The sequence below is a fragment of the Xenopus laevis genome, chromosome 2S (genome assembly GCF_017654675.1).
Source record: "Xenopus laevis strain J_2021 chromosome 2S, Xenopus_laevis_v10.1, whole genome shotgun sequence".
NCBI lineage: Eukaryota > Metazoa > Chordata > Amphibia > Anura > Pipidae > Xenopus > Xenopus laevis.
The window spans coordinates 132,605,527-132,631,134 of NC_054374.1; the positions used below are offsets into that span (position 1 = coordinate 132,605,527).

At 40.5% G+C, this 25,608-nt stretch overlaps 1 protein-coding gene across 1 annotated transcript in view; it reads left to right on the forward strand.

The window, feature by feature from the left end:
* The first annotated feature begins 6,868 nt into the window (after positions 1 to 6,868).
* arhgef25.S (Rho guanine nucleotide exchange factor 25 S homeolog) overlaps positions 6,869 to 25,608 on the forward strand; it is a 150,444-nt gene continuing 131,704 nt past the window's right edge. Inside the window, exon 1 of the mRNA XM_018250087.2 lies at positions 6,869 to 7,346. Within this exon, the coding sequence (XP_018105576.1) occupies positions 7,251 to 7,346 (96 nt within the window). The 5' untranslated portion in view covers positions 6,869 to 7,250. The remainder of the gene's footprint in view (positions 7,347 to 25,608) is intronic.

Genomic DNA, 25,608 nt, shown 5'->3' on the forward strand with positions numbered 1-25,608 from the left:
GGTGATTTGTACATAATGTCGAGGGTCTTGCAATATAAGTATAAATTATCTCCCTCTCTTTTTAAAAGTTATTGTCCCCCACCATCAGCTGCATCCAAGCTTCCCTGTCCCTTGCTTATCCTGTGACTGTGGGGTCCGTTCCCCTCTCCCCAGCCTTTTTCTAACTGGAAAATAACAGGCAGGCACATGGGACAGGGGGTATGGGTATGAGAGAAATGTCAGTGCATCATATGGGATCACAAAAATCCCATCATGAGGACTAATTTTGGGATCCTAAACCACAGGTTAAAGTCCTGAGTTAAAGTCCTGATATACGTCATGGATGCAACTTCAAATCTTGTATTAAGATCTCAATGGATCTCAAAGTGTGACAATAAACAAGTCAAGAAGGTTTAGACAGGTCAAATAACCCATAACAACCAATCAGGGTCAGACTGGGCTGGTGAGACACAGGGGAAAAAAAACGTTCAGCCTGGTGACCCAGACCCAATCCCCACCTGCCCTACACTGTCGCTCCTGGGCCCCTGGTGTAACAGATTTTGAGGGCCTTGCACAAACCCTACAACCAATCAGTTGTTTGATTTTAGATATCTACCCCCCCCCCCCAACAGCTCCTTTAAGTTTCCCATTATAATTCCACCCTCTTTGTAGACAGCACAGCATTATCATTAACTGCTAGATGCAAGTGATCAATGCAGGTGCATTGGCTCTAAATTGTGCACAAATGGAATAGCTGTACAGATGCCATTTTGTTGGCATTCTGTGACATGATGTCTGTTAAAGTTGAGAAAGCTCACAATAATATGCAAAAGCAATGCAGTTAAGGAACCCTAGGCATTATGGTTGGCCAAAGGCAGGTGTAAAATAACATTCCATAACATTGCATTTTGCACAAAAACATAATTTTTTCAGTAACCGGTGGCATAACTATAGAGAAAGCAGGCCTGGGGAAAAGCGGGGGTGGGTTGCAGGCGGGAGCGGAGCAGAGTGGATGTTCACCCAGGGCCCTCCAAAAGCTGTTCTTGCAGCGGGGCCCGGCACGCACTTGTTACTTCCCTGTCTGTAACAACTTTAAATTAGTACTAGAAATAAATTTGCACCAAGATATAAGCTGCACGAGGCACAAGGCTGACACTTTTTTGCACATAATTTTATAGACACAAAAGCACCCATATGGGATTATTTTGTTTATTAATTAGAAAATATATTATCCTCACTTGACATTTTTTCCTTTTAATGGACCCAGAAGCTGCTATACATTTCTGTGCCGCTGAAATGGCCTTGATACATTTTCCTGCACACAGGAGTTAAAAGAATGTCATTGTTTCAACAAAATAAATGCTAAACTTTTAAACAAGCGCTAAGCGTTCATTTTAAGTTACAATTTATTCTCAAAATGTGTTGTTGTAACAGATATAAGGCATAACGCAGCCCCTCTAGTCAGCTACAAGTTTTCATTTCTTGTGTCCTGGGAAGTGTAGATACATAAATTTACTTACCTCCGAAAATCCACCAGCACTGGCTTTGCGCACATCGCAACACTTCGCCAGGTGTAAATTCGCCAACGAAGTTGCACACAGGGTACTGAACGCTTGAGAAGTTGTGCTAGCGATAATACGATCATCAGTTCAAAGTTACGCTAGCGTTGGCTAATTTGCGTACGGCACACAAGCCCAGGGAACCTTAATAAAATAAACTAGAGTTGTTATATCACCCTACATATGTGCCCAGTGTATAGTTTATGTGCCATATGTTAGGAAATGTAGGGGGTAAGCCAGGTAAGCTAAAAATATTTATGCACTTTTGCAGGCTATCACCCTGAAAAAAGGAAAAGACGCCAGCGTTTTTTGGGACTTAGAAAAATTTTCAACAAAATTTCAAGTAAGTCCTATCTACTCCATTGCATTTCGCCTGGTCTGAGGTGGCAAAGGCAAGTCTGCCGACAGAGGTAACGTTCAGTGAAATCAAAAACGTAGTTAATTTGCGTATTAACGCTCTTTCACCAGAGTAAAAATTCGCCTGACGTTAGAGTGCGAAGTTGTGCCAGAGTCTATCTCCTTCATTGGCGAAATTACGCCAGCGACCATTAGTAAATTAGCAAAGTGCCGAAATGACGTTACGCTGGCGAATTTTCGCCAGCGTTAGCCACTTCGCCCTTTGGTAAATTTCCCCAATAGTGTTTATTTAAAAGTATCACTGTTTATGTAAAGTGTACGTAAAGATTCAGGGTAATGTATAGTTCTAGGTGTTTCATTGTTCTGGTCATTTAATAGCTCTGTGGATACTTTGCTTGGCATGGCCCTGTGGGTATAGCCATTGGTTAAGCGATTGTCACCTAGAAAAGTTTCAGCAAAAATCATCTGATCCCGGAGAGTCCAGTTGACTCTTGCTGAAATCAATAGAGAATCATTTGTAGTGTTTTGTCCCCCACCCATACAGCTATTAGTTACCCAGGAGAAAAAAAAATCTGGAATCATGCCATGTGCCATAGACTTAAACGATAGGTTCTGAAACTGTGCAGCTGCCACCCCAGGGATCCCAAAGCAGTGGGTGGCATTGCTCATCCTTGAAAATGCCGGGTAATTGCTAGCTATTAGGTTATATGAGGAACAGTTGGGCTGTCACTGACCCTATAAATCAGATTATTATTGTAAGTATGTTGGTGTTTCACTCATAAGTGCAGCTTTACACTGATGCTTAGGCAAAAGGCACACTTTTCAAGTTGGCAGGGAAACACCAGTATCAGCCCATGTCTCCTGTCATTGACTTAAATGTCAATCCCTAAATAAAAAATTGCCTAATAAAGAAAAACATAATTCGATGTCACTTTCCAATGAACATTTATTAAACATGTTCTGTGCCTTTAAAGTTATTTGTAAAAACAATTGCTATTAAAAGCAGCATTTGCTTAACGTCTGGTTGATACTTTATAAACAGTGTTGTAAAAGTCTTAGTTCCCCAGCAAAGACAGGTCTGTTAATCAGCTGCTTGTCTTACATTGTATCAACAGTCTGAGCCACCAGGACAGAGAATAGAAAGGGACAAACACTGCTTTTTAATAGCAGAACATATACAAATAACTTAGAAACCATAGAACAGTACTGAGTGTATATTGCAAAGTTGCTTAGAATTATGTTTTCTTTAATTAGGCTAAAGGATTTTTTTTGGTTCCTTTAAATGAACACAATGACATGCATCTAGTGTGGCATCATCAGCCTTACTATTTACCAGAGATGTGATCCTTTGGCTTTTGCTAGTTGACACTCCCAGCATCCACAGAACAGATGGAATGATTCCCCAGCTATATACAGTAGCTGCCGTTTCTTTCCTGTAAATACTGCATTGTTTCATGTAATTCCACAGGGCAACACATCTCTGCGCACACATTATATATACACAAGTTTAGGCTGCAGAATTCACCAGTCTCCCAAACTGTCTCACAGCTTATGTTAACAGCATCCAGAGATTATTTTCCTAGAAGAAAGCAGTTGTACATCAGGCTCCAGGTCACGTATAAATGTAAAGAGAAAATGTAAAACATTTATTTAACATAGTGCTTGAGGCAACCTTAAGTCGGAGTCCCAGCTGACATCTGGAGTGCCACAGATATGCCCATGATGACTGAAGGCCTTGCCACAGATGTGTTTTCCGTAGAAGTGAAGTCGATGTAACGGGCAATTAGGCACCCACACAAATAACCCTGACAATTCAACAGCACATCCAGAGCTCTGTACTTAAAGTTATACTGACACTAACAATTTTCTTTACAAATATTAATCTACATGAAAAGTTGCCTAAAGGTCATGTTGATCGTTTTTCGCCAATAGGTCTGCTTTTGTAAGTAATTATTACTTGAATTTCCTAAAAACCTGACTGTCAGTTAGAGTTTCTAATGCTAACAGACTACTGCGGCAGAAATATGGCAGCCCTCTTATAGAGGAACAGAGTAGTCAGAAAGGTAATGTAAAAGCATCTGGCAAATACTTTTATGGCAAAATTATAAATAGCATTCAAAGATAATGTTGTGATGGATAATAATAAAGGTTATTTTCTGATTTCAGAATCTCTTTAACAGTTGCCTAAAACTTTAGGTTAGGTTGACTTCACCTTTTTAAGAGGACTCAGATTATAGGGCTCATTTACTTCTCTATAGATGTGCTCTGTGCCACCCAGTCAGTGGCATAACTAGTGTGCACCAGGCCCCCCTGAAAAAAAAATCTAGGGTGCCCCCTACCCACCCCCTGCTTGCCCACTCCCTCCACCCCCCACTGGCCCATTCTCTTGCCTCCCTTTATAACTGTAGAGAAAGCAAACGCTGCAGCCAGGCCCCCGTGGTCCCCACTCCCCTCCAAAGCTGTGGGTTCTGCTTCCTCTATAGTTTCAACACTGCGCTCAGTCCTTCCTGCCATCTGTTCTGAATTGGTCTCTAACACCTTTTAATGCAGGGGAACCCTGGAGCTACCCCACCTCCTTACCAGGGACTAGCTCCAAAGTTACATTTGCCCAGTGTCAATAGGCACAGCACTAGTGATGGGCGAATTTGTGACGTTTTGTTTCCCCGAAACGCAGTGAAGTCAATGGGCATCAAAATTATTTTTAAACACGTTAATTAGACACGCTCCCATTTTGTCCAAATGCATTAAAGTCAATGAGTGTCCGAATAATTTTGATGCGCCTCAGTGTTTATGCACATGGCTATTCTGATGCGCGGAGAATTTGTTTTGACTCTGCGAATTTTTGCTGCAGTTTTGTGAATTTATTCACCGGCGCTGAAACGTGGAAATTTCCCGTGAATTTGCACCTAGCGAATATTTTCGCCCATTGCTACACAGTACACTTGACCCTAAAGAGTCGGGCGCAGATGTCACTCGCATGGCAGAAATTACGACAGCAAAAAATGACACCAGGCAGACTTTGAAAATATTCAGCTCAACTGTGCTCAATTTGTGATGCCCATTTTTCATTTATTTTGGTGCATTTTAGACGCAGTGCAGAAGCATCAAGAGAATCGTCAATTTGTGTCCAAAATACCACCAGAATTCTGAGAAAAAATGCTACATTGTGGGGAAAAAAACATGGCGTTTGCACTAGAAATTGCACTTTGCTCACTGCACCTTGGTAATTGAATGTGTCCTTATGCTTCTATGCCTAAAGTTTAATATAGCAGGACATTTCACTTTTTTAACAGCACAGGGACCTTATTATGAGCCTCAATCAATAGGTTAATAATCAATGATTTCAGTACATGATTCCCTTGCACATAGAGTTCCAGATGCACACGTACAAATGATATCTGCATTGCACACACATTGCTTGGGTCCAATAGTAATATACTGTATATACAATTTACCAAAGATAAAATCTACATTCCCATAAAATTGTCCTCATTGAGAGAAGTGTTGGCAGTTCATGTGTATTTAATGGGAACATTGTGCTTAGAGAGGTATTGGGGGGGGGTTGTAACTATATGACAAGCAGGAATTGTGATTACTGGAGGGCCCAGGAAATGTAGGGGTCACAGTCCTACGGGAAGGTCGCAGGTTATAGATGCCCATTTATTGGCTTATTAGCTTTAAGCCCTTGAGTTTTATGGCACAAACTGTTAGAAATATCTGTAAGTTAAAGGGGTTTTTCAAATTTAAGTTCACTTTTAGTATGTTATAGAATGGCCAGTTCTAAGCAACTTTTCAATCGGCCTTCAATTTTTTTTTATACACTCTATAACTATACTTATTTTAATTATTTGCCTTCTTCTTCTGAGTCTTTCCAGCTTTCAAATGAGTGTCACTGACCCCATCTAAAAAAAACAAACAAATTCTCTGTAAGGCATAAATGTATTGTTATTGTTACATTTTATTTCTCCTCTTTCTACGAGGCCCTCTCCAATTCGTATTCCAGTCTCTTATTCAAATCAATCCATGGTTGCTAGAGTAATTTGGACCTTGACAACCAGATTGCTAAAACTGGTTTTGCAAACGCAAAAACCACAAATAATACAAAATGAAAACCAATTCGCAAATTGTCTCAGAATATCACTTTCTACCTCATACTAAAAGTTAAAGGGGTACTCTCATGGAAAAACATGTTTTTTCAAAAACACATCAGTTAATAGTGCTGCTTCAGCAGAATTCTGCACTGAAATCCAATTCTCAAAAGAGCAAACAGATTTTTCATATTCAATTTTTGAAATCTGACATGGGGCTAGACATTTTGTCAGTTTCCCAGCTGCCCCAGTCATGTGACCTATGCCTGCTCTTTAGGATGGAATTACTTTCTGGCAGGCTGTTATTTCTCCTACTTAATGTAACTGAATCAGTCTCAGTGGGACTTGTCTTTTACTATTGAGTGCTGTCCTTAGATCTTCTAGGGAGCTGTTATCTTGTGTTAGGGAGCTGTTATCTCATTGCCTTCCCATTGTTCTGTTGTTAGGCTGCTGGGGGGGGGGGGGAAGGGAGGGTGATATCACTCCAACTTGCAGTACAGCAGTAAAGTGTGACTGAAGTTTATCAGACCACAAGTCACATGACTGGGGCAGCTGAGAAACTGACAATATGTCTAGCCCCATGTCAGATTTCAAAATAGAATATAACAAAATCTGTTTGCTCTTTTGAAAAATGGATTTCAGTGCAGAATTCTGCTGGTGCAGAACTATTAAAGGATGGCTTTTGAAAAAAAAACATATTTTCCCATGACAGTATCCCTTTAATTTAACGGTGAAACCCCACTTTAACAAAAAGAACTGTCTGTGTTTCAGGAACCTTTTTAATGGCTCAATGAGATAAGCGGCTAAGCTTTCTGTGACAGTCAGGCAGTAAAAGTGTTAAATAAGTGTTCTCACTCCCAGCTGCTGCCGCCTGGGACGTTACGGTAACTTGCACCAATATATGTCTCCTCTCCACCCAGACAGCAAAGAGGCCAGGGAGCTGCTGCTGCTTTCTGCTTGCTTTTGGAACAGTTATCGCTATAAGTCGACTTTTGCTGTGCTTCTCTCTCAGTCCCACTGCCAAAAGCATATCTTCTGCCTTTACAGTAAACACAAAGCCAGGCGCACTCTCACACATCCATGCGCACTCTGCGCACAGCTAGGCGCACTCTCACACATCCGAGCGCACTCTGCAGACTGCCAAACTCTCTCCTGATTGCAGAAGCTGAAGGAAGACCGATGGGTGCAGCCCCCAGCAGTGGCTGAGATTGCTCTCTAGCGCAGATCTGCATTTGGAATCGTGAAGAAGCTCCAATCCCAGCACAAGATGAAGGCGCCGCAGCGCTCAGCAGGGCGCACGGATCAGATGCTCGGCGCTATGGCAGACATCCTGGGATCGTTTGGACTTCCAAGACACCAGTGGGTGAGTGTCAGACTTTCTATACGATGTTGTGTTAATATTGATAACTGTCCAATATATAATCACAGTGCTTGCATGACTGAGTTTGGGATGATTTTAGAAAATATTTTCAAGGATGGAACAAAAATATACCCAGTTGTCATTGTCACTATCTATAGGGCTCCTACAGCTGTGCCACTTCAAGGTGGATTTCAACAAGAGCTGGAGCACCCCTGGGGTTCAAAATGTAACCAAAAACACTTACAGAACTGATGGCCCTGTTAGCTTACAGTCTGGTGGAAATTAGAGACCAAATGTAGTAGGGAAACTGTGTATTCCTCCAAGCCTGAGTTAAGATGATCATTTCCACTTACTTTCGATGGGTACAGGGGTGTGGTGAGACCATATAGATTTAAATTGCATTTGAAGAAAGGGGATGCTCCTGTGCATCCCCTTTGTTCTGTAGATCATAGAGGACAGATGTATTGATTTTCTAACTATTTGTATTTATTAGCATCAGTGGGTGCTGCCAACTTGCATAGCAGAAGTAACTGCTGCTGTTTTGTTTTTGTACTATTTTTTTTCTTCAACAGTTTGATTTTTGAAACCATAAATGTTCAGCATAGAGTGGTGTTAATGCATGATGGAATCTTTGGCCCTCCAGATGTTGTTAAAGTCCAACTCCCAGCAGCCTGTTGGTGGCATTTTGGCAGTTGTTGGGGTCTGTAGGTTGCTGCTTAGCCAATATGTGGTGCTCCTGACACTTATTAACAGCAGATGATTTATAACCTCACCCCGAGTCAGTGAATACACACAGGCAGAACTTTTAGTTCAGACTTACTTAAAGGAAAACTAAACCTTAAAAATGTCTGGGATCTGACAGGAATAAGGTCATAGAACTGGTGATAGGTGAGGGCTGTCACTTAGCACGCTTGAAGACACTCCTCTGCTCCTCTAGAGCCCAGCATAGTTTCCAGACTGCAGAAGATCATTTACCAAATGGTACTGATTAGAGAGGTCTCCTACAAAGGGAATTATCCTATTGGCTGTCTTCTCTGTAGGAGGTGCCATAGAGAGCAAGATTTAAAAGCGACCCTTTCATCAGAAAAGGTTTATGTGAAGAAATCACTTACATTACAAATTCGCATATTACAGTTTTTCTTTAGTCCATAATGTGGCTGCTCAGTGGGTAGCCCTTCTGCCTCTCTCTGCCTTGTGTCTGCGTGGGCTTTCTCTTCGTTCCTCCAATACACTTATAGCTCCTGCTAAAACTGCTCCTGGTGTGTGTTAACATTTATCAACTTCACTGGTGATGCTTTCCATAGCAACCAATTAGCATCTGAACCGTCACCTACAAGTCAAGGTGGCCATAGACGTACAGATATAGTCATAGGAAACAAAGTTTTGCATGATTTTCAGCGTATCAGTGGACTTAATCGGTTAGTTAATCGGTTAGAACCTTTTATCGGGTAATAATAATATCTTTGTATGTGATGCCTGTATCTGATGATATGCATGGGTGACTGAGACTGTTCGTACTATTTCTGGGACATAACTTTCGTACAATTGGTGTCTGTCAATTAAAGGCCAGAACATTGTCTGATTAGTTATTTTTCCTTCTTTATTCCTGCATTTTAAATCTGAATGGTTCATTTTAGATCTTTGCATTGACACAAATGACTGCTATCCAACTGTTTTTCGGACTAATATCGTTGTGTCTATAGTCAGCTTTAGAAAACAAAAGCCAAGATGTCAAAGGTTGCCATGGGCAACATCACTCTGATAGGGGCAAATTTACTAAAGGGCAAAGTGGCTAACGCTAGCAGAAATTCGTCAGCGTGACGTCATTTTGGCACTTTGCCGATTTACTATTCACTAGCGAAGTAGGCAGACTCTAGAGGTACTTTTCACCCTTACGCCAGGCAAAGTTGCGCTCTGGCAAAGGGACGTAACTGATAACTATGCTAATTCACTAAGTTGCGGATTTTACTGAACGTTACCTCTTGCGCCAGACTTTACTTCGCCAGCTCAGACCAGGCGAAGTGCAATAAAATAGATAGGAGTTTGTCAAAAAAAATTTGTTGGCGTTTTTTAATTTTTACTGGGTGATAGGCTGAAAAAGATCTAATTTTTTTTTTGGGATACCCTTCTTCCCCCTTACAGTTGGCACCTAAGCTATACAGTGGGCACATGTGTAGGGCAATATAAGACCTCTATTTAATTTTATTAAATTTCCCTGGCCTTGTGTAGTGTAATGAAGTTGCTGCAGCATATATGTCCATTGTTCTTTAACTGCACGCCGTATGCTAATTAGGCATCGCTAGCGTAACTTCGGACTGGTATTATTGCTAGAGCAACTTCGCAACCATTCGGTAATCTGTGCGCAACTTCGGATCTTCGTGAATTTGCGCAGCCCTGGCAAAACTACACCTGGTGAAGTGCAGCGAAGCCGTCGCGTGCGCATTTTCGGTGCTTAGAGAATTTGCCCCATAGATTACAAGCTCTACTGGGGTGGGGACTGATGTGAATGAGAACAATCTGTGCTAAGCGCTGCAGAAATGTGTTGGTGCTATTTAAATGACAGATAATAACACAGGTTGGTCCATTAGAACTAAAACCCTGATCCCTACTATTCCAGGCTCTTCCACTTCCAGTTCTGGGTGCTAAATGATGCTGATAGTCTCAGGGCAGCGCAGACATAAAGGCTGCTATGGTTTAACAAATGGAGCCATGCCATGAAGTAATGCCTGCAGGCTTCCCCAGCATATATACCATCCCCTCACTTGTTTATTTACTTTATACTTGCGTTTACAATTCCCCCCATATATGTGAAAGTGCAACAGTAGTTAGAGGAAAGAACAAATATACACAAGTCATCTTGATAAAACATCAGAAAACAAAATTCCTATGAAAAATGATGAGTCATGTTGCATCACACACACACACAGAAAAAGTTTGTTTATTTTTTTTGGGGCTAAATAGCTGGCTGCCTTCAAAGCAGCGACACTGAGACAAAACAGAGAATGATATCATGGGGGAAGGGGCTATTATAGGCAATTTTATGTGGCAGTTTAGACTTTCCTTAGTGGTGGCAGGGACCCCCGCAGCTCTCCAGCTGTTATCGAACCACAACTTCAGCTGTTGTAGAAAGATGGGGATTGTAGTTTGACAACAGCTGTAGGCAGCACATTAACCCTGATAAAATGTTTTTACTGTTACAGACCCTCCCCTTAAAAGAGATGAATAGGCAGGGGTCATGGAATTTCTTTACTTTCCATCACTTCTCTCCAGGGCCTCACATTGACACCCACCTAAAGACAGCTCTGTGAGATGCCATAGAATGACGTTGCCTGAAATAAACTGTGCCTGACAGTAAAATGGGAAGAGTATGCACGATACTTAACATGAAACAAGAGGAGGAGGATGAAAGCAGCCGATGAGGATAAGAGGTCACTTTAATGGCAACATGATAACAAGCAAAAAGGCAAGTGGAAAGAGGAGGAAAGGGATAGGAAAGAGCAGAACAGACATGTCCCTCACCGCTTTCCAAATGTTCTGAACTCCCAGCATCCTCAGCTTAAATGTGTTCTGGAATTTCTATATTTGACCATGTCCACTTCCACTTTCAAGAAAAATCCGCTTAAATGTATGCAGGCTCAATGCTTTACCCCATGTGATGCTATTTTAGCTTAATGGATGTGCTTTCCCATTTTCTGTGCTAGTACCAATCACATTAATTGATCTGCCTGGAGCCAGGTTAGGGGCCACTGATTCCCAGGAGGGACTGTTTCTCGGAAGGTGTGCTTCTCATGAACTTTCACACACAAGGACCCAAGGGTATCATGTTCCTATAAAGAGGGAAGCAGCCCAACTCAGATGTTGTAATCAAACATGAGCACAAACAAAACTGGAGACGAAATGAAGAAATTCTATTTCTGGACCCTCAGAAAGTAGGATTTTCACAAAATGTTCTTTTATGGATAATGTAATTATAACATGTACAGAACAGTGCTGAACCACCAGATGATGTGAACCATCAGCAAAAGTTTCTCCTTTCCCAACATCTTATTCCAAAACCAAGTTTATAAATTTGAAGCTGGTCGTCTCTTTGCTTTTTTTAATAGCGTCTACTTTTCTAGGAAGGCTATTTTCACTAAATTGTGGAACAATAGTACTGGGGTTTGCCTCTGCCCACTCACTAAAGCATTAGTGCAGTTAGGAACAAGGGTTGAGGAAAAGTTGGTCAAGTTCTTCCAATCCCACCTCAGACTCAAACTCTTATTGTATGGACCTTGCATTATGCACGGGGCATTTTTGTGCTGCAACTGAAAAGGGCCTTCTCCAAACTGTTGCCAAGCCCAAAGTTTACCATAAGGCTGGCAGGTGGAGTTCCATCACTCGGGAAATGCATTTCCACTGATTCAGAGTCCAATGGAGGAGACCTTTACAACACTTGAGTTGACACTTGATCATATTAGGCTTGTCTAAAGGTGGCTATAGATGCACATATAATATCGTACGTAGTGATGGGCGAATTTGTCTCGTTTCGCCGAAAAATTCATGAACTTCCCGTGAAATTCACCAAACGGCTGAAATATTAGCGAAAAACGAATTTTGACGCCCGCGTCAATTCTGACTCTCACGTCAATTTTTACGTTGGCATTAAAGTCAATGTGCGTCCGAATAATGTTGACACGACGGTTTTGATGCAAGCAACTTTTCCGACGCACACTGAAATTCACCGCAAATTCATGCCTGGCGAATTTGTTCACCATCACTAATCGTACCAAACAAATTTTCGTATGATATTCGGTGCGTATATGGTGGAAAATGAGCCGACCGATATCGGCAGAAGACTTGGATATTGGTCGGCTCGTCGATCAGGCCGAATGGAAAATTTTGATCGGGTGCCTTTGAAGGCACCTAAACATCGGTTATTGTTAGTGCATAATTGTCAGATACAGGTAGAATTCTATTGTTTCTACCTGGATATCTGACGATTCAGCTCTACACGTGTGTATTGAAACGAACGATCTTTTTTGGAAAGATCTTTTCCAAGAGAGATCGTAATTGTTACGTCTATGGCCACCTTTAGTCTGCTAAGTGTATCTCCTTCTGTTGCTGAACAACAGTCTGGGTGTTGTCATTTAGCAGAACCAGCAGCTACAAGTTCCTACACTACAACATCCATAGTTAGTGCTATGCTTAAATAATTTCTGGAAAGCACCAGCTATCTAGAGTATAAACTTTACTGAATTTTATTAGAAACATTATGAGGCAATTGCCAATCTGGGGCTTTTATCTTGACAGGTGTCATTTTAGAATATAGATTTGTTCTGTGTAACAGAAGGAAACTGGTGTGGCGGTGTCACACATTACAATTTATAACAAAAAGTTTGCCTCTCATAAATTACTGTAAGTGACTAAATCTCCAGAGAATGTGCTGCTTAATCCAAACAGAGCCTGTCGGGCCTTTCAAAGAGCACAGGCAGTGTACAGTTTGCACTTCTGTTTGAAGATGAGCAGCAATGTCTTCTTTCACTCAGTTTTAAGGGATTCCAAGAGGGACGAGGGTCTGGGCCTCTGCTGAGATATCATTGATGAAGTCCTCCCAAACCAGGCAAAGATCTGCTTCTATGCCAACCATGCCAAGCTATCTAAGGTCTCCACAGATTAATTATGGCATCTGCAAAACAACCTGACAATAACCTGGGGGAAGACACAAGTGGCGCTTTGTTTTCCGAAGTCGCCCAGAAACACAAACAGAACACAAACAGTCATGTAGTAAACAAATGCATACCATTAAACTGACCTACATCACTCTTAAAAAAGAATTTCTGCATGATGTTGCACTTGGGCTACCAGAATGCATTTGCTGGTGCTTTCCCATTTGTTTGCGAGCGCGTTTTTATTATTTTCTCATGTTTTTTTGTAATGCATGTTTTATGTTACAGCATGGCAGAACGCACAGTTTCAAAAGTGTAATCCTTTTATTGATCTTTTAGTATGCTGTTAAGAGTTATATTCTGAGACAATTGCGATTGGTTTCCATTTTTTATTATTTGTGGTTTTTGAGTGATTTAGATTTTTATTCAGCAGCTCTCCAGTCTGCAATTTGAGTAATTTGATTGCTAGGGTCCAAATTACCCTAGCAACCATGCATTGCATCTGACCAGGAGATTGGAATTTGAATAGGAGAGAGCTTGTATAGAAAGATAGTAATGAAAAGTAACTATAACAATAAACGCGAAGCCTTGCAGAGCATTTGATTTTTTAGATGGGGGGGTCAATGACCCCAACTGGAAAGAAACGTTTCAGGGGCGGACCCCTTCGTCAGACATGTCTGACGAAGGGGTCCGCCCCCGAAATGTTACATCACAAGACTTGAATAAACACGCACGGGTCCGGCCCGCTTCACTTGCTGTTGAGTGTCTGGTGATTCTTTCGCTTCCATGTATGTTGGAGAGGTGCCGACCTCTTTTCCGGACACCAAGCTAATTGATTGGAGAGGCTGGGGACTCAGGAATCCTTGTTGTGAGTCCCAAATGGAAAGAGTCAGAAGAAAAAGGCAAATCATTAAAAAACGGTTAAATTGCTTAGAATTAGCCATTTTATAACTTACTAGAAGTTAACGTAAAGGTGAACCAGCCCTTTAAAGCTCATTAACATCAGAGGCAAAGGGGGTTGGCCAGTAAAGATGCTTCTCGTGTCACTGCTTGACGTAAAGTGATATAACCGCCGTTTTTTTAAAGCCACATTGCTTGCACCCCTTTTTACCAAGAGTATTGTGGCATTTCTGCCTACTCATTTAAACATTACCCTTCCTACTGGCTTTCCTGCCTGCCCATATTAACATTACTCTTCCTACCGCCAGTTACCCTGCCAAGTGTTGATGTTTCTTTGTCCTGCCATGGAGCACAGCAGGAGCTTATGTGATGTCTCTACAATAACACACTGTGTTGAAAATATCTTTCCTGATTTAAAGTGAGAATATTTTTTAACTCAGACAAAGGCCACTCTTTTAACACAGTAAAGTATCCAGTCACCTTCAAGCGTGGCAGGTAAACAAATTAAAAGTACATTGTACAGGGACAGTGCCTTCAATGTTTATAGACACCGTTTTGTTCCCCCTACTTGCTTTGTTGGATATACATTTCATTTTCTGTGCACTAGAGTCTGTGGTGTATACATCATCCTCTGTATGTCTAAACCAAGAGGGGTCTCCAGGGGCACAAAAGTATGAGCCTCCACTTCTCAAAAGACCTTTTCTTTCCTGTCTGCCAGTAAAAATCATATATTAAATGAGCAATACTTTATATTGAAGCAAAGGTTGTGATCTCAGCCAAAAGGAAGCCACATTCAGATATTTTTCATCCCTGTTTAAAGTCAGCTCCCCCAGTCTTTCAGCAAGGTACATGTACTGGTAGGCAAGTCGTATATACAGTATACAGTGAAACCTCTATTTTAAGTAACCTGATTTTATGTTTTCCTGCATTTTGCATTTTTTATTTGTGGTCCCACCAATTTATAATGCATTGCAATGGGTGCATTTCCTTGATTTTAAGTAATATTTTCCTGGATTTTACATCACAATTTTGTCCTGGTTTACCCCAAAACAGTTTTTTTTCCTCTATGAATGTTATTTTTTTGTGAAATAAAGAGGTTTAAAATAATAACCAGATGTATATGTTGCCATGGTTTCTGCCTGTAAATGGCCAATTCCAATTAGTCTGCCCCTTATACAGTCCTCGACCCAGGGGCGCTCCACCAATGAGGCGAGTTGAGACACTCGCCTCAGGCGGCAGCGCCCCCCTGGTTACCAGGGTCGGCAAAAATGCCGCTCCTGGTAACTAAGAGCCGAATTTCCGGTTTTCAACCCGGAAATTCGGCTCTTCTAGTGCAGAGAGCGCAATTGCGCTCTCTGCACTAGCATCGTGCAGCACCCCGACCCCCTCCTGCGCAGAAAATGTGAGCGTCATGAGGAGGGGTCGGGCGGCAACGGGGCGCTGCCTAGACCAATCACTTATTGCTTTTGCGACTGACAGAGAGGCCTTGCACATGCCCCCCATAGTGTAACATTAACACTGCAAAGACTCCTGTACTTATCCTTTCAGTACTTGTAGAAAAAAAGTTACTTTAACATATTTCACTGATTTTACATTTTCCCTAATTTTACATCATTTTTTCCTGGTCCCCTGAAAAACGTAAAATGGGGATTCTACTGTATATATGTGTATATATAAGGTCATATATGTTCATTTGTTCCCAGGGCTGCCCCTAACAGGGTTGCTCAGAGCAGTGTCCAGTTATAATGTGATATATAATATATGCAACATATCCCATTGCATTAACAATCTGTTCAAACTGATGTATTGGTTATTAATGTGCTCAGTTATTGGTTATAAATGATGTGTTGGACTTGGATGTGTTTTATTTATTCTTTGTGGGTTTTTAGTAAGGGTGAGATGTTTTTTAAGGTATATTGAATAAGTTGAAATACGTATTATGAAGCCCTTTGCCAATTTGTGTTTAATGTGGTGGTTATTTGAATGGGACAGTGTTGGTTATGTCAGGGTATCACATGGCATGGCCTGTCCCCAAAGACATTATCCCTATAAAAATAAATCCCTATACACTTTGATCATTATGATAAGCTACCTGAACTAGGGTTAATAGTGATGCAGTGCATTCTGTGTTTTCTTTCATTTGTACTAGTAACCCATTGCATTTTTCCGCTACTGACCAACACAGTGGCATAAGCCCTGGGCCCACCCTAGGTAGCCATCTTGCCCCCCCACCACGTATGTGTGCACATGCATCACCAGCAAGACAAGCAGTGAGTGGACAAGAGTCAGGACTATGGATAAGTGATGGAAGAGGTATGTGCCTAGCTCCCTCCAACCGCTGTGCCTTAGGCACGTGCCTCTTCTGTCTACCACTAGTTCCGGCCCTGCATAAGTGTATTGCCATGCCTGACTGATACTCAACATATCATACAGAGAAAAGCAGGCCAAGTTTCAGACCATATATGAACAAACAGTATTAAAATGATGTTTCATCCTGGAAATATGATCATTTGTAGGAAAGATCAATTAGCAGACTGGCCATGCATGGAAAGACGCCAGTCAGGAACACCATCCTTTGCCATTAGCATTCTACTGTTATCACTGGATAATATTAATTGTATCAGCCAAACCAACTAGCATTTTCCAATCAACAAAACAACTAATATCCATGGTTTGATCTTTCCCTGGACACATGTCTTGATAATCTTACCTAAACCTTGTATCCAACACTATTATCTGTATATGTATGGCCAGCTTAACATGTGAGCCCCTATTACTGTACTGAAAATAGATTTAGTTTAATACTTTAAAAACCATTTGCTTTTGTGTACCAGATGCTGACTGTAAATCTTAGAATAGCAATAAGACTTTGTTACAATTTCAAGGCTTTAGGCCATAAAGAGAATTACTGGTTTAAATCTTGAAGAGGGGCTGTTGGAAAATGTTGTAATGTTCGTATGTTCATACCATAATGACATTTAAACCACGTTACTGATATGTATTTCCATATGTATTTTTGTTAGCCACATTTGTCTTCAATTTCCACATTTACAGCTTCCTGGCCTGTTTATAGACCATATAAAGCTTCCAGTTGATTCACCAATCAGGACACTTGATTATTTCTTTTAGCTTGTGTGTCAGTGTCAGGGTTAAATGCTTTGTTTTAGCTACATTATATAGCAATCTTAGCTCTCTCTCTCTCTCTCTCTCTCTCTCTCTCTCTCTCTCTCTCTCTCTCTCTCTATATATATATATACAGTATATATTGTATCTGTGACAACTAGCTGTGTTGATAGATTGCAGCAATTCAGTGGGCTACAGGTATGGGATTTATTTTTCGGAAAGCTTGGGGCCTTTGTTTTTCTCGATAGGGGATCTTTCTGTTATTTGGATCACCATACCATGTCTTCTGAAAACCATTAATTCATTAAATAAACCAAATAGGATTTTTCTGCCATCCACATATGGATTCATGCAGCTTAGTTACATCAAGAACAAGCTACTGTTTTATTACTGAAGTCAGGCTTCCGGTAATTCAGAGTTTTCTGGATAACAGTTTTCTGGATAAGGGATCCTATAACCTCAATTTGTCTCAATATCACTGTCATCATCATACTAAAGGTTAATTTAAAGTTGAAAACCTCTTAAAAAATGCATTAGTAATTCACAATACCTGGGTTTGGGTATTGTGCATTGGCAAATGGGCTGTAGCGATTAGAGACGTGTCATTAACAGAGGGGAAGTGTTTTGGGGATAATGAAAAATGTTGCAAAATCTGGTAATCCATAGAAACTTGTAGGTTGCATTTATTATTTACCCGTTTGAAGGAGGCACCTAACTAGTTGTCTTTGAGTTCCGATCTCTAAAGCACACTTTGCAACATTCTCCATTAGAATTCACAGTCCACACAACCAAATTCTCAGGTTTGCCAGTCAATGCCCCCTTTACCTGATGCCTGAGCAACAGGTGAATTTGTATGTAGTGTGCTGGGAGGATATAGCTGGTTTTGTACCATCAATTTGTTGTAAATCAAAGCTGCCAATGTGTGTTGTTGAGCACTGAGCATGACGGGATCTGCAACTGGTAGTAGCTCACCTGCAACAAGTTGGAAATTCCTACCCGAGTGCCTGGCTGTATCTGTTTAGGGAGTGTTTTTTCCATCGGCCGGTCAAGATGAGATTTTTTGCTTATAAATCACCCTCACAAATATTAAAGCATTTCAACATTTCTGCTAGAGCTATTGAACTTATGGCCAATTTCCAGTTACCAGTTATTTTCCAGAGATCAGTTTTGGCAGTGGTATGTGTGGAGCACTAGGAGTACTTGAGTGGGCTGAATAACACTTTTTATATTTTTTTTTCTTTGTCTTAATAGTTCCAATTGAAAACATATGTCCTGCAGTATCTTGCACTCCTTTGCTAGATTTCAAGAGGGAAGAGGAAAGGGGTGATGTGTATTTACGCGAATCTAGGAAAGCTCAGTTATGGAAGTTACACTTTATCAGATTCCGTGTCAGATTCAGATATAAATGAATTTAAAGAAATTACACTTGTTTATCCGACTTGTCATTATGGCTTCTGCTCTTTTCTTTCATAGATTCTTTTTCATGTATTTCACATTCACCCACATGTCTCTGTTCCCCCCTTATGTTATGCTTTCCTTCTCTCTTCACTTTCTTTCTTTTATAATATTTATTCATTTTTTCCTCTTTGTCTTATCTGATTTGTTATCTACCAATTTTTGGTATTTTGTAGATTGCTGTGCCTGAAGCAATGCAATGTGTTGTGTAAAGGTGGCCATTAATTTATTCGCCCGGCGCGACTTTGCAGAGAAATTCCAAGTTTCGCCACTGGCGGAAAGATTTGCAAATTTGCTGCGAAAATTCGTCGTCCGACGATTAACAGAACACCATTGACTTTAATGGGTGCCGGCGTCAACTTTGACGCCAGCGAATTGTCGCTGACATCAAAAATTTCTCGCCCGTTTCGAGACAAATTCATCCATCACTGGTGGCCATACACGGGCAGATAAAGCTGCCGATATTGGTCTTTTAGACCAATTCTGCAATTTATCTGCCATTGTATGGGGGCTTCCGATGGGTCTTCCCGATCTATATCTGGCCACGATATCAATCAGAAAGGTTTCATTTTTCTGCCGACTGACACGTCGGAGCCCATTGCTCTTCGTTGTAATCCGATCGGTTGACCATCTTAAATAGATTGCAATATATGAATAAACAATCCTTGTTTTGTTTAAAGGGGAGGGTGCTTTTTAGTATCTTAAGGCACAAAATCTATTAAAAAATATTGGATTGATAATGGGTTGAGTGCAAATGAACTCTTGTCTTTGTATGAATTTATGGTCACAGCTACAGGTTGTTCTACGGTTGTTCAATCAGATAATGCATTTTTATTGTGTTTGCTGCTTGAAGTTGCACAGTTTAAGTTTATACAAAATATTATATGGCAGGAGTAGCGATTCTGTTGAATGGTCGAAATTTCATCTATGGGGCATGTTTACTAAAGGGTGAAGATTTGGAGTAGTTTCACCAAAAATGAAGATTCCTTTCAGCATTGTTTGGGAGAATTAACTTCACAGTGGTGAAAAGTACTTTTGTATTGGTGTAAATTCCCATCTCATTTTCCAGTGAAATTTCACCTATGAATATTCTTCAATTTACTAAGAGCACCAGAACAAATTTTCGTTAAGAGAAATGTCTCCAGGTTCAGGCTAGCAAACTACCATTATAAAGATGGAGCAGCTACTTTTGAATTTCATTACCTATATCACCCCTTTTTGCTAATGTAAACTTATAGTAAAATGAGCGGCACTTGACCTGTCATAATCGGGACTGTCCCGTCAGGCCTGGGAGGTATGTGGGTCAAGGACACTATTGCTCTGATTCTCATGGGGTTATTTATCAAAATCTGAAATGTTCTCACTATTTTCTGAAAACCACTCTGATCAAATTTGCATGGACTTCTGAATCCGCATTGTACAATTTATCAGATTTGTCATTGAAAACTGCAACTTTTTTGAATTTGACACCTGAAACCTGCAGTGTTTTATTATTGGTCTGATTATGGTCTGAAAACCATGAAATCTTTGGATTATTGAACGAAATCCAGCGCAGATCAGGATATCTTCCAGTTGTAAACAGGACATCTGCCATTGACTTGTACAGGTCTGAGTTGGAGTACTTTTTTATTCTGACTTATACCACCATTTTTTTAAAGAAGAAAAATATTTTTTTCCCCTTTAGGACAAGAAACAAATCTGACCCCCTGAGAGTATAATTACAAAGCAAGTCATAAAGCAAAACAAAACTGCTGTATTTTTGCAAGATGGGAAATTGGTTAATACAAGTAAAGGAACTTACCTAAAGTTCTTCCTTAATTATAGCAGGTAAATTCATTGGAGTGCAATGTTTCCCCACATGTTACCATGATGTTTGTAGGTATAATCCCCAACTCGGGGCAGTCCTATTAAAGGCCCATGTACTGTATTCAGACTCAGTAGCTTCACCTCTATAGCTTATTAGAAAGGAATTCCCGACGTACAGTATGTACCCATAAGATGTCCGCACCACTGGTTCCTGCCTGTCTTAGATATATGATAGTTTCATTGAGTTATTATACAGTGGGGGTTATTTATAAACACTGGGCAAATTTGCACCTAGGCAGTAACCCACGGAAACCAATCAGATGATTGCTTTCAGTGTTCAACCTGCAGCTGGCTAAAACAAGCTAACCACTGATTGGTTACAATGGGTTACTGCCAGGGTCCGACTGAGGGGCCTGGGGCCCACCCTCCGCTGGGGCCCACCCTCCGCTGGAGCCCACCCTCCGCTGGAGCCCACCCTCCCTCCGCACCCCTGCTGCGCTGCATGTGTGCACTTGTGTGCTGCAGTGTTTTTGCCGTGGCCGCCCGAGGGAAGTTGCAGTATTAAGAAGGCTCCAAATCGAGGACCTGGGTGCGAATCTGGTCAGTAGGGCCCACAAGAGCCCAGTCTGCCGGTCCAGTCCTACCCTGGTTACTGCACAAAGGTACATTTGCCCAGTGTTTATAAATGATGCCCACTATGTTTATATGACACCAGCATATTCCACAGCACTTTACAGAATGGGAAAAATAAATCAGAATAAAAATACAGGGAAGGGTAACCTACAGATGGGGCTGTGATATAAATCACTGGATAGAAAACAGTACCCAAGCAGAGATAATGCAAAGCAGATTAGACAGGGGACAGTGACAGTCCCTAAAATGGAATCAAGTCCAGCAACCAGTTCATTCTGCATCAAACGGTTTCTAAGATTTACGTCTTTATTTTTAACTCTCATTCCTCAACTCAGCCTTTGTGGGCACATTACACCGATGTCCAGTACACGATGCATCATATGTCAGACAAATGGAACTACTTACTGGAAGATGAAGACACAGATGGCTTTATATAGACAGGAATAGACATTTACTTGTATGTTACAAAATAACTGTGAGCCAGGAGGGTGACTTTATAGTGAGACAGGATGAATGTAAAAAAGTCTTAACTAGCCATAACTAGAGCTTGTTTTATTTTAGGTCTGCCCAGAGATACACTTTTATTAAGATTTATCAAAGACGTTTAGGCATTTTTTTATTCTCAGCAGGATTTCACTTTTTTTTAATCATTTCCCCCTTATTTTCTACAAAAAAATTTATTTTCTCAGTGTAAGCTGAGTGTTGTGGTGGTGGTATTTAAAGGACCATTAATGTCAAAAATTGAAAATAGGTTTTTGATATTTAAAATCTGTATCTATTGATACATCAGGCAATAAATATCCTGTTTGAAATAGGTTTTCATTCTATAGTTCTGCATGAATGAGCATTTGAGTCCTATTTATCTTCCTCTGTAACAACTAAATCAGTGTCCCCCCATTTCAAAGATGAAGAAGGCAAATAATTCAACATTGAAGATCAGTTAAAAAGAATAGCACATTCTGTAACATACTAAATAGGGGCCGATTCACTAACTTCGAGTGAAGGATTCGAAGTAAAAAAACTTTGAATTTCGAAGTGTTTTTTGGGCTACTTTGACCATCGAATGGACTACTTCGACCTTCGACTACGACTTCGACTTCGAATCGAAGGATTCGAACTAAAAATCGTTCGACTATTCAACTATTCGATAGTCGAAGTACTGTCTCTTTAAGAAAAAACTTCGACCCCCTAGTTCGCCATCTAAAAGCTACCGAACTCAATGTTAGCCTATGGGGAAGGTCCCCATAGGCTTTCCTAAGTTTTTTTGGTCGAAGGCTAATCCTTCGATCGTTGAATTAAAATCCTTCGAATCGTTCGATTCGAAGGATTTAATCGTTCGATCGAAGGATTATTCCTTCGATCGAATGATCGAACTATTTGCGCTAAAATCCTTCGACTTCGATATTCGAAGTCAAAGGATTTTAATTCCCAGTCGAATATCGAGGGTTAATTAACCCTCGATATTCGACCCTTGGTGAATCGGCCCCTAAAAGTTAACTTAAAGGCCCAGAAGTGCCCAACATTGATGCAATAAAAAGATACAACGTTTCGGAAACTAAAATAAGAGGCTTTTTGGCAGAGAACCCTGTGCAGCTGCACTTCGATTCATTTGTAACAATTTGAGATAAGCAAAGAGGCAATTGTAACAATTTAATATAAGCAAGTGTCTTGGGAGAACTGAGACTTATGCTTAAAGGGCAAAACTGTAAAACATTGCCCTAAAACTCTCAAAAATGTGTTCAAACTTTCATAACCTGCAAAATTTTGTAAAATGGACATGGCGATTAGGGGGTGTGGCCATAAAATGGGTGTGGTTGAAAATGTTTTGTCCACGCATAGCGCTTCTAATGTTTTTGTCCCTCTTTACATATTTCAAATGTTGGGAGGAATGCATTAATATTTTGCTGGTAAAACACTATGGTTTTCACTGATGAAAAGTACATTCACTTACATTCACAATACATTTAATACACACACACATTAACATGTAAATGATTTCACCGGCTAAATGAAGCAACGTTCTGTTAACGGTTTAGACATCTCGATTGTATCTTGATTAAAAACAAAACCAAAAAAACACAACCTTGGTAGCTCTTTAATTATGGGATTACGGTCGCATTTGCATTTCTTGAAAGAAGTTCCAGTGTTTAGGTAAAGTAGACTAAATTACAGAGGGATCTGACTCAGACAGTGTCTAAATGACTTGCAATTGTTTTGTCGGAATTTATTGGAGCAGAAAATAAGGCCTCAGCCATCTAATTATTCAATTACGGGAATACATTACTGTACATTTGTGTTTCACTTTATTTTAACTGGCACCTTTGCTGGAAAGCATTCAAATAACATGATATGGTAATGCACACTTGGCACTTATTTCTCAGATACTGTACTTTATGAAATCTCTTAATTGTCCTCCTGTAATGTATATTTGCAAACTGGCCATAGACTGATTCATCTGCTTTGGTGAAGGCACCAAACAAGTGTATTTTTAACCAATTTACCAATTTAGACACTACACAGTAAGCCAAATCAAGCTGATATGATCATTTGGCCACCCTGCCAATGCTCGGATCATAAGGGGGGCCTATGTTGATGGTTTAGAAGAGAACATCAACAAGCACCATACATAGACCGATATGCTAACAATGTAGTACTAATAATGCCCACCTGCTGAGTATATAAGGCCAGTGATAAGGGCCAAGGTTTTTTGGACTACTTTGGCCCCCCAGTCCATAAGGGCCCAAATGTCAGTTACAAAAATTATACTCCAAAAATGTTTCGTTCAGTATTAAAAATCAATATTTATTCAATACAAAATTTAAAAAAGTAAGCATACTGACCCTAATCAAAGTGCCTATGATTAAGTACCAGTGGGTATGAAACGCGTAAGGCGGAGCATCAATGGGTCAGTGTGCTTACTTTTTTAAATTTTGTATTGAATATATATTGATTTTTAATACTGAACGAAACATTTTTGGAGTATAATTTTTGTTACCGATCTGCTAACAACTCTGTTTGATGGGATTGAGTTACCATATTTTATCAGCAATATTCATTTGAATGTGAAGGACCACATTGAGAGGACCTCATTGGTGCCGACTAGTGATGTGCAGGTCAGGTTTTAACCAACCCACACCCGACCCTAACCAGCCCTCCCTCCACCCGCGCCCGCCCACGACTTCCGGGTTCCTTTTATAGACCTGCGCCAACCCGCCTGCCGATGACATCACAAAAAAGAGCGGGCAATAAGGCATGCGTCTATAAAAAAAGGAAGCCGGAAGCCGTCAGACTAGCAGTGCAAGGTGGCGGGAGGGCAGAGCAGGAAGAAGAGCTCAACCCAGATCTCACATATTTACCACATGTTTACCACATATCTCTTTTATCATGCATAAATGGTGAAGCCAAAATTAGACCAACCTATCCCAAAATCAAATATCAGAAAATTCAAAACAAAAAGAATAGCTCAAATGTCTTTTTAGTGTCATTAATATGCAAAAGAGAACTCCAGTCTGTAGCACTGCAGCGTAACTAAGAGGATGCCATTGCCATGTCAGTGTCAGGCTTCGAGATAAGGAGGAGTTTGATCTTTTTCAAACTGTGCAATGAAAGCAGCTTTTGCTTCGACTGCTGACTTATCTCTTTCTTATGCATATTATTCTAAAGATCTGGAACACTAGAAGATGCTGACAAATAGGGATGCACCGAATCCAGGATTGGTTTCGGGATTCTGCCTTTTTCAGCAGGATTCGGATTCGGCCGAATCCTTCTGCCTGGCCGAACCGAATCCGAATCCTAATTTGCATATGCAAATTAGGGGCGGGGAGGGAAATTGCATGACTTTTTGTCACAAAACAAGGAAGTATAAAAGTTTTCCCCTTCCCACCCCTAATTTGCATATGCAAATTAGGGTTCACATTCGGTTCGGTATTCGGCCGAATCTTTCGCAAAGGAGTCGGGGGTTCAGGTGAATCCAAAATAGTGGATTCGGTGCATCCCTACTGACAAAAATGGCATTATGCCACATTCTTGTATATTAGGGATGTAATGAATTGATGATTCAGTTCAGGATTGGCTCAAATCCCAGCACTTGGATACACTTAAATTCTGTTTGGCAGAACCAAATTGGGCCCCCAAAGTCATGTGAAAGCTCTGGACCTCTGAATGAGAATTCTTTTTTTGAAATTTTTTCTATAGTTTAATAAGCACATTTGGGTTGGGTTTCATTAAGTAATGGTATTCAGGCAAATGAAAAAAAAAAAAAGCTGAAAAACAATGGTTTATAGAGTTACTTTTACTGTTTGTTAGCTGATCTGCAAATGCAATCACAAAATGATCCACCCGAGAATTCATTGCAGTTAATCATTTTGACTGCTCGAATCAAGTATGTATTTTTCAAGAACTGAACTTTTAACTTGGTTTCCTTGCTGAAAGAAACAAGACTATTCATATATCTGAAAAGTGTTTTGTTATCGCTAAGAAAACAGTCTAATGGTTTTTTTTCCCTCTGTATATTTGGCAACTTGAGGACTTGCTACACATGTATTGAATTAAAACTCTATGTTATTCCCTATACTACCACATAAATGCAGAGTATTTCTTGTCAGTCTAGTTCAGACAGGGCTAATGTTTATTTGCTCATAGTGACCAATCAGATGTTTGCTTTGACTAAGTGGTACCCGCAGATTGGTTCTGTGGAGCTTTGA